This window comes from Medicago truncatula, chromosome 3, assembly GCF_003473485.1.
Source record: "Medicago truncatula cultivar Jemalong A17 chromosome 3, MtrunA17r5.0-ANR, whole genome shotgun sequence".
NCBI lineage: Eukaryota > Viridiplantae > Streptophyta > Magnoliopsida > Fabales > Fabaceae > Medicago > Medicago truncatula.
Window position 1 is genome coordinate 27,037,775 of NC_053044.1, and position 9,816 is coordinate 27,047,590.

General features: G+C 32.9%; 1 protein-coding gene across 7 annotated transcripts in view; it reads left to right on the forward strand.

Annotated features, from left to right (window-relative positions):
* Positions 1–1,780: 1,780 nt before the first annotated feature.
* LOC11445335 (uncharacterized) overlaps positions 1,781–9,816 on the forward strand; it is a 10,347-nt gene continuing 2,311 nt past the window's right edge. The window contains exons 1-18 of one of the 7 annotated variants that reach the window (XR_005645112.1): positions 1,781–1,930; positions 2,591–2,676; positions 2,856–2,966; positions 3,059–3,170; positions 3,983–4,042; positions 5,275–5,334; positions 6,570–6,635; positions 6,719–6,790; positions 7,776–7,850; positions 7,933–8,007; positions 8,115–8,180; positions 8,265–8,339; positions 8,452–8,517; positions 8,602–8,676; positions 8,934–9,005; positions 9,112–9,171; positions 9,256–9,336; positions 9,543–9,690. Coding sequence is in view for 6 of the 7 variants with exons in the window: in XM_039831245.1 (XP_039687179.1) it covers positions 2,648–2,676; positions 2,856–2,966; positions 3,059–3,170; positions 3,983–4,042; positions 5,275–5,334; positions 6,570–6,635; positions 6,719–6,790; positions 7,776–7,850; positions 7,933–8,007; positions 8,115–8,180; positions 8,265–8,339; positions 8,452–8,517; positions 8,602–8,676; positions 8,934–9,005; positions 9,112–9,171; positions 9,256–9,336 (1,155 nt within the window). In the remaining variant the exon portion in view is untranslated. Of the gene's footprint in view, positions 1,931–2,125; positions 2,252–2,590; positions 2,677–2,855; positions 2,967–3,058; positions 3,171–3,982; positions 4,043–5,274; positions 5,335–6,569; positions 6,636–6,718; positions 6,791–7,775; positions 7,851–7,932; positions 8,008–8,114; positions 8,181–8,264; positions 8,340–8,451; positions 8,518–8,601; positions 8,677–8,933; positions 9,006–9,111; positions 9,172–9,255; positions 9,337–9,542; positions 9,691–9,816 lie in introns of those variants that run through there. The other 6 variants (XM_039831245.1, XM_039831249.1, XM_039831246.1 and 3 more) reach the window with 6 other exon arrangements.

Sequence of the window (9,816 nt, forward strand, 5' to 3'; positions counted from 1 at the left end):
AAAATCATTTTATCAAAAAAATCTATTTTGACCCTAAAATGAAAAGCTGTTGGGATTTTTTTCTCAAAATCTATTTTTTTCAACAACAAGGAGATAACACATATACATGTTAGAACTCATTTTTTAAAAATGGATTTTTATGGAGAGTAGGCAAACACAAATAACTTCAGATTTTTTTTTTTAAAATCTCTAAAAAAAAATCTCTAGATTCTTTTGTCATAAAATCTATTTTTTTTAAAGCTGAAGCAAACGCACCCTAAACATTGAAGCTGTAGCTTTATAGATGATAGAAATTATGTGGTGATGTTTGTAAGGTGTATCATTCTTTTCTCTATTATCTATTGTTCGAATTCTAAGAGTAAGGTATACCACTCTTTTCTTAATTATTGATTGCATTAACAGATTTCGTTATTAGTCATCAAATAACTTGTTGACTCGAAATGACTAACATATTTCTTTAATCGGGTCATTGTCCGAATTACTAGATCATTGGTTGAACATCATGATTGAAGCGATCCAATGACTTGACTGTATAACTCTATCTTTACTAAAAAAAAAATTAATACATTAATTAATTCTAGGAGGTAATTAAGTAAAAATGTTGAATTTGATTTTTACTTAATTTGAAAACAATATTCAGTTAGATCCCTAAACCACAAAAATATATTTTGTAATTTTTGTTTGTTTTAACCCCAACACCTAATTACCATTGGTAGCCAACCACCACCTACCTCTACTATGACCATAATAATTGACCACCATTGATCTTCGTTGACTATCACTCCAACCCTCATTGTCACCACAACCATCACTATGACTGTTGTTCACCACCACTTTGATCATTGTCAACCACCACTTATATCACATTTGATCACCGATGTGATAATCATCTACCACTAGTTGATAATTTTGAAAATTTACTAAGAATGATCGGATACTAGAGACTCATTCATGACATCGAGTCCCATAACACCAATCCAATCCTAGTCATCAATATATCATGTCTTCAAAGTTGTCGATATTACATTACAAGTTCTAAAAAATGGAAGAAAGGAGGAAAAAGGGTCTGATTCATACATACAATACATTCAGATTCCACAATTCGGACAAATTCCATTCACATTCTAAAATCCAGACACAAACAATTTTAGCATTTATGGATAGGGGGGAAATTCTCTTTATTTTTCCTACACAAATTTGTTGTGTTTTATATTTGTGATCCATGTTGTTTCTTGGAGGGTGTTATTTCTTTCATTTAACACTTTTTAGTGTGTCAAATTATGAGAGTTTATCACTTTACACGAGTATATTTTTCAAAATATCGAGACTTATCTAAAAAAGTGTCATTTTAAAAATAGAGTTTTAAACGAGTGCTCTTAACAATTTTTTTCATCTTTTATTTTTTTCCTTTCTATTTCTCTCTTAGTCTTTTTCTTTTTTAGTAAAATTTTCTCTCTTAGTCTTGACAACAAAAGAGAAAAAAAAAAAATCAAAAACATTGAACTATGACTAAAATTATATGTTCATAATTATTCACATAAAATGTATTTTTGTCCTATGTTAATATTTCGATTTTCCCTTTCATTTGAGTATTAACTCCTAACTGATGTGGGACTCTTAACACATCCCCTTACATTCAGGATTACACATCTGAAGCGTGAACATAAACGACGGGTGACCCGATAACGGAAATCTAATAACAACAGGTGGCTCAAAGAATCGTGAAAGGCTTTGATACCATGTAGAAATGGTGGTTGGCCTAACACAATCTCACAAAATCGGCTTGTGAGGTGTGACTCTTAACATAAACCTCTCGTACTTAATTTAATTTTCTCTCTGCAAACCCAAATAAGGGTTTTCTCCACCATTCTGCTCGCTCTTCTCCTTTTCACTGTTCGATTGGACCAACGCTCTCCACCAACTTTGCCCAGTAAGTTTTCGTTGCTTGCTTCATCAATAAGTTTCTTCCAGTTACTTTTTTCCTATATTGCTCATCTATCAAGCATTGACACCGGTAAATACACTGAACAGGACACTCACACGTAGACACTGCTAAATAATTTAATAAAATGACAAAATTGAATGTAATAATGTGTGTCGGTGTCGGACACCGGATAAGCTTGCCTTCAGTTAGAAGTGTGGGTGCTATAAATACAGCACCGTATCAGACACTATTAGGTCAACACCTGTAATAATTTAAGAAAATGACAAAATCGAATGTAATCGGTGTCTTGTCGATGTCGAACACCAGGTACACCTTCGATTAGAAGTGTGTGCTATATATAACTTGCAGTTATAGTTCCTTATTTGAATTCACACTTATGTAGTTTGATATGAGTATTGCTCAAGCTCTTGGCATGATTTACTTTGTGTTCTTAACTGTATTGTTTGAAATTTGTGTTGTGCTATGTCTCTTCACAATGGTTTAGAGAGAATTGTAGTCTTTTCTTTCTCTTTTTGAACTTGTTGTGAAGTTCTCCACGTTTTATGTACCTGAAGTTGGATAAAATATTTGAAAGTGATAAGAATAATAGAACTTTGTAATATTAGTGTTGTGATTACTAATATTTGGTTTTGAAATGGTTTTCAGATAGAAGCAGTAACTTTGGCAAAACTAGGGGATTGTTCAAGAGTTATTGTCTAGTTGATGAAGAGGATTAGGAGGGACACGTCTATGTAAGAAACTGTCATTTTATTTCGTTTTTTTGCTTTGGAAGTAAATTTTAGAGTCGAGCATGATCAAATATTTTAGAGTGAGGGACATAATGTACTGTTGTTGTTTGTTTTTGAAATTTATGCATTCATTTCTGTTTATATATTTGGTTATGTTTTTGTTCACTTTTACTTCTTGCTAGGATGCGTCAGAAGAATAGGCAGTTTAAATCCTTGAAGCAAATCCCTGATTTCTCAAAGTGTGATTCAACATTGAGTGCTGGTCGAGATAGCTCTCGCAATCCTACATCTTTGTAAGTTTTAAACGTAGTGGTTCTTTTGACGGTGTGAGAGAGATTTTAAATGCATAATTTTTTCAGAATTTTTCTTTTTTCTTGTCTTTTAGACGTAGATGTCAACATTGTGTAGACAACGAAAATAATACTCCTCTTATGCGCCATGGGCCAGCTGGAGAAAAAACATTATGTAATGCATGCGGCATCGTTTGGGCCAAAAAGGTTAGTCATTTTGGTAACAAGTATGGTTTTGACGAAATGCTTGGTTCAACTTCTGTACATAATTTGAAGTAGACCAACAACACAAGTCTCATACATTTGTTGGAGATGACTGCACAGGTCAAATGATGTTGTTGTGTTATGCCAAAATAAAAAAGGTCTTTTGGATATGTAATTTAGTTTTGAAGTAAAATACTCCCTCCGTCCCAAATTGTATGACGTTTTGGGCATTTCACACATATTAAGAAATGTAATTAATATTGTGTGGGAAAGAGATATTATGAGTTGTTTTACAAAATTGTCCTCAATAAATGATATAGGAAAGATAAATGAAGGAATTGAAAGAAGAGAGAGTAATAAATAGTTAAAGATATAATAGGAAAAGTAACATTAATTTTTCATTGGTATTGTAAAGCGACATACAATTTGGGACAAATATTTTTTCTAAAGCGACATACAATTTGGGACGGAGGGAGTATTGAATATCTCTCAGATCGTTAAAAAAAAAACATTGAATATCTGATGTGCAATACACTTTTTTTTATATCAATCCTTTCTGATAAATTATTAGCAACTGTTATATATTTCTTTAACTTCTGCTACTATTGTGTCAAACTCTACTAATCCATTGCCATTCATTATATTTCATGATGCATTTTTATATGATATGCCTGTTGCATGATTTATGCTTCCTTTTTTACTTTTCATTTTTGATTCCTGTTGACCATACTCGTTTGCCGCATTCTCAATACCTTTTATTGTCCGCATCTTGCAAATATAACTATATTTTCCGTGTCTTTCTCTTATCTATGCAGAGGAAACTTAGAGATCTCAGTAAGGGACGAGTAGATCTTTCTGTTGAGCAAAGTGATCTGGTATGTAAGACGGAGCATTTAATGTTTTCTTATGATTTATTTTGCAATTGAAAGCCAATTGCAAATGCTAAGTGGGATTAACTTTGCAGACAATTTTAACAATCAGTTTGAAATCAAATGATTTTGGTGATGGATTCATTATAAATTATCGATTTTGCGATATCTTACACAAGTGCTTTTGGATAGGAAAAGAAGCATAGTCTCTTATTATTAGGGATAAGAAAATAAAATTTATTAGAGAGTAGAGATAAGGGAAAAGAATACATGATGGAGGATGATAAGTATCTTAGTCATACGTCAAATTCTAATATGTCAAATTATTGACATGTTATCTAATCACGATTCAGGCACCCCCTTTTATTAACAAAGTAAAAGATCACAAATCAAAATGCCATGAAATAAGGTATTATGGTGAAAATTACCAATTAAAGAATTTTGACTTGTATTTACGATACATCTCATAATTTGTAGTCGGGGCCTAACACAACCCCACAAAACCGGCCTGTGAGTTGAGGATTACCCCCACTTATAAACACTTGTCCAGACCATCTCTTATCCAATGGGAGACTCTTAACAATATGTATGGCAAGTATTTTCAAATAATATATTTGTAGCTAAATGAATTACTTATAATCAAAAGCCGCCTTCTGAATAAGAAGTTGGGTTCTATTTTAAGTTTTAACACTATTGATTTTAATTAAATGCACCATTTTGCATTGTTATGTTTGGTCTGCATTCCAAATATTTGTAGTATGTAAAGAATCTATTCCATCATTTGGTTTCCTGTCCATTTTAATTACTAGTAGCGTTTAAGAATACCAATTTCATAAGAATAATATTGAAATATTTTAGTCTTTATTTTACATTGGCTAATGTGATTATCCTACAGGGAAAAGGGTCAGCCACTACCAATATTTGGTGAATGGGATGTAAAATAATAAGCATTGTAGTTTAGTTCTGGATAATATATGAGTTGAAATTGTTTGTAACCTTAATCTTAACTATTTTCTTCAAAATCAACAACAACAACCAAGCCTTATCCCACTAAGTGGGGCCGGCTTACTATTTTCTTCAAAAATATTTTAAAAAAACCTAACCCCCAATAAGGGCAAAATAAACCTATTCAAAAATTATAACGGCCTTAACTGAAAGTCTCTGTGGCTCAAATTGTTTGATCCGTTTAATTACATCATACTCCTAAAACATTCCATCCACTTGAACATAATTTGCAGGATGCTCTAATTGATGTCAATGTTGTTGAAGGAGAATTGCCTGCCATCCAAAATGAACAAGTAAAACTCTTTCACATTATGCTAATTCATGTTTAAATCTGCAATTATTGTTCCATTTGCTTAAAAATTTTATGATGTGCTCAGGGTATTTCTAACGATCCTTCTAAAGCCATCGCTGGTGAAGGATTGAATAATCATGCATTAAACCACTGTGACGAAGTAGTTTTAAATTCCTTTTTGTTTTTCATCCAATTTGGAGTTTTCAGACTTCTTTTCTTACGAAACGGAAGCGTCTATGAATTTTTCATGATACTTGCCAAATGGGTATTTGGCAAGGAATTAGCCGAATCTTCAAAACACGGAACAAATACTCTTCAATTAGGAACTGGTCATTCTTCAGAAATTGAGGATGAGCAGGCATTCCTATTGGTTAGCTTGTTTTACGTTGTTTATCTAAATTACCCGTATTCACAACTCAGAACTGTACTGATGCCTCCATATGAGTTAGAGTAGCCTGACTTAAACTTTAACAAAGAAGCTTAAAATGGAGCTTCTAGTATATTAGTAAATGCAAGAGTTGTATAAGTAAACAATAATAGTTCTTTCTAAGATGCATTTAGGCACTGCCTGTGAGATTGGAGGGGAGGGGTGGGAAGGGCTTTGGGGAAATGGGAGTATAATTTAAATACAAAGTGGGTTGGCAATGGGTAACAAGTTACTTGTTGGAGATTGAATAATAAGGGAATTTACACGAGTAGACCTAGAATAATCAAAAGAAGCCTTTCTATTGTCATGTACTTTGGTTTCTATTTTAATAACACTATTGCATTGTTATTTTTGGTCTGCATTCTTCTATGTTTCATGGTATCTTGTACTCCACAATATTTGTTGAGGCATGTATTTAAATTTTTATAGTATCTAGAAAATCTATTCCATCATTGAGTTTCCGTTCCAATTTAATTACTACTAGAGTTTAAGAATACCAAGTTTATAAGAGTAATATTGAAAAGTTTTAGTCTTTATTTTACTTTGGATAATATGAATATCCCTCTAGTAAAAGGGTCGGCTACTGCCAATTTTTGGTGAATGTGATGTCAAAGAGTAAACATTGGAGGTCTGCTCTATATAACATCTGGGTTGAAATTGTTTGTAAACTTAATCTTAGAACAATTTTCTTCAAAAGCATTTTTAAAAAACCTAACCCCCAACAAGGGCAAAATAAATCAACTCATAAAATTTGAACGGTCTTACATCATAGTCCTAAAACATTCTATTGACTTGAATATGATTTGCAGAATCCTCTTGTTGATGTCAATATTACTTATTTTGAAGGAGAATTGTCTGTCATCCAAAATGAACAGGTAAAACTCTTCACTTGTTGCTAATTCATGATTAGACCTGCAGTTATTGTTCCATTTGCATAAATTTTTTATGTTGTGTTCAGGTTATCTCTGATGATCATTCCAAAGCCGTCGCTGGTAAAGGTTCGAATAATACATCAAACCCTTGTGATGAGGTAGTTCTTAATTTCTTTTTCTTTTTTCTCTTACATCTGATTTGGAGTGTTTAGACACCTTTTCTCGGGTATTGACAAAAAGAAAGCTTCTATGAATTTTTTATGATACTTGCCAAATGGGTATTTGACAAGGAATTGACTGAATCTTAGAAATACGCAACAAACACTCTTCCATAAGAAACCGATTGTTCTTCAGAAATCGATTATGAGCAAGTAATCCTATTGGGTAGCTTGTTTTAAAATGTTTAACTAAATTACTCGCACTCACAGCTCACAACTGTACTGGTACTTAATATGAGTTCAAATAGCTTGACTTGAACTTTAACAATGGAGCTTGCGAGTTTGGAGGGGAAGAGAGGTAAGGATTTTTTGGGGGAATGAGAAGAGTGGAAAATAGATTGAAATCTTACACCTTTTTTTGAGAGTGGTTTTGTAGAGAATGATAAACGAATCACTATAATTAAAATATTTTAAATTTTGAGAGTATTATAATAACATAGATTGGATTTGAATAATTTATCTAAACCCTCCAAAATATTCTTTCCAATACATTTTTTGAGTTCCCTCAAATTAAGGGTATTTTGTATAACAAAGAAAAATAAACTCCAAAGCCCCCCCCTCCCAAATCCTTTCATTCCTTCCACTTCCGCCTTTCTTTTTCCAAAGGCTCCCCCTCCCTTCCCTTCCTTGACTTCCTAACAGAGAAAATGATGTTATTGTGTAATGCCAAAGAAAATGAAGTCTTTCATATATGTCATTTTGATCTGTAGTAAAATAATGCATATCTAATGTCCTGGATTTCTTATCGGTCGAAATTATTTGTAAACTTAATCTTATAAAAACTTTATTCAAAAGCATTTCAAAACAGCCTGTCCCCCTATAAGGGAAAATTAAACAAATTCATAAATTTTGAATGGTCTTATCAGAAATTTTTTGATCAGTTTAGTTACATTATAGTCCTAAAACATTCTGTCTACTTGAATATAATTTGCTGGATCCTCTTATTGATGTCAATATTATTGTTCTTGATGGAGAATTGCCTGTCATCCAAAATGAACAAGTAAAACTCTTTCACATATTGCATTCATGCTAAAATCTGCAATTATTGTTCCGTTCACATAAAACTTTTATGGTCTGTCCAGGGTATTTCTGAAGATCCTTCCAAAACCATCACTCCTAAAGGTTCAAATAATCACACATTAAACCCCTGTGACGAGGTAGTTTTAAACAGCCTTTTTATGAAAGTATTTGCGGCTCAAATTGTTAGATCAGTTTAATTACATCATAGTTCTAAAACATCTATCCACTTGAACATAAATTGCAGGATCCTCTTATTGATGTCAATATTACTGTTCATGATGGAAAATTGCCTGTCATCCAAAATGAACAAGTAAAACTCTTTCGCATATTGCTAGTTCATGCTTAGATCTCCAGTTATTATTTCACTCGCATAAAACCTTTATGGTATGTTCAGGTTATTCGTGAAGATCCTTCCAAAGCCATTGTAGGTGAAAGGTCGTATAATCATGGATTACATCTCTGTGACGAGGTAGTTTTAAACGGCTTTACCTGAAAGGCTTTGCAGCTCAAATCGTTAGATCAGTTTAATTTATTTACATCATTTTCCTAAAACATTCTATCCACTTGAATATAAATTGCAGGATCTTCTTATTGATGTCAATATTACTGTTTTTGATGGAAAACTGCCTGTCATCCAAAATGAACATGTAAAACGCTTTCACCTATTACTTATTTATGCTAAGATCTGCAATTATTGTTCCGTTTGCATAAACCTTTTATGGTGTGTCCAGGGTATTTCTGAAGATCCTTCCAAAGCCATCGTTGGTGAAAGAGCATATAATCATGCATTAAACCTCTGTGATGAGGTAGTTTTAAACAGCCTTACCTGAAAGTATTTAAGGCTCAAATTGGTAGATCAATTTAATTACAAGAAAGTCCTAAAACATTCTATATACATAATTTTTTTTTTGTACGATCCTCTTATTGATGTCATATTGCTGTTCTCGAAAGAGAATTGCCTGTCATCCACAATAAACAAGTAAAACACTTTCACATATTGCTAATTGATGCTAAGATATGCAATTATTGTTCCGTTCACATAAAACTTTTATTTTGTGTCCAGGGTATTTCTGAAGATCCTTCCAGAGCCCTCGGTGTTGAAGGTTCAAATAATCATGCTTTAAGCCCCTGTGAGGTAGTTTTAAACGGCCTTACCTGAAAGTATCTGCGGCTCAAATTGTTAGATCAGTGTAATTACACCATAGTCCTAAAACATTCTGTCTACTTGAGCATAATTGCAGGATGCTCTAATTGATGTCAATGTTGTTGAAGGAGAATTGCCTGCCATCCAAAAGGAACAAGTAAAACTCTTTCATATATTGCTGATTTATGCTAAGATCTACAACTATTGTTCCGTTCACTTATAACTTTTATGGTGTGTCCAGGGAATTGCTGAAGATCCTTCCAAAGGCATCATTGTTGAACTTGAAGGTTCAAGTACTCATGCATTAAACCCCTGTGACAAGGTAGTTTTAAATTTCTTTTTCTTTTACGTCCAATTTGGAGTGTACGTACACCTTTTCTCGGGTATTGACAAAACAAAAGCTTCTATGAATTGTTAATGATACTTGCCAAATGGGTATTTAGCAATAATTGGCTGAATCTTCAGAACACCTAACAAACACTCTTCCATTAGGAACTGATTCATTCTTCATAAATTGATGATGAGCAGGTATTCATTTATGTTGGGTTACTTGTTTTACAATGTTTATCTCTCACAATTGTACTGGTTCTCCATATGAGTTCAAGTAGCCTGACTTGAACTTTAAAAATGAAGCTTAAAATGGAGCTTCTGGTATATTTGGAAGCGCAAGAGTTATGTAAGTAAAAAACATAATTCTTTCAAAGATGCATTGAGGCTCTACTTGTGAGTTTGGAGTGTAGGGGACTTGAGGGAAGGGTTTGGGAGGAGAGGAAATTGGAGAGAAATCTTACCCCTTTTTTGA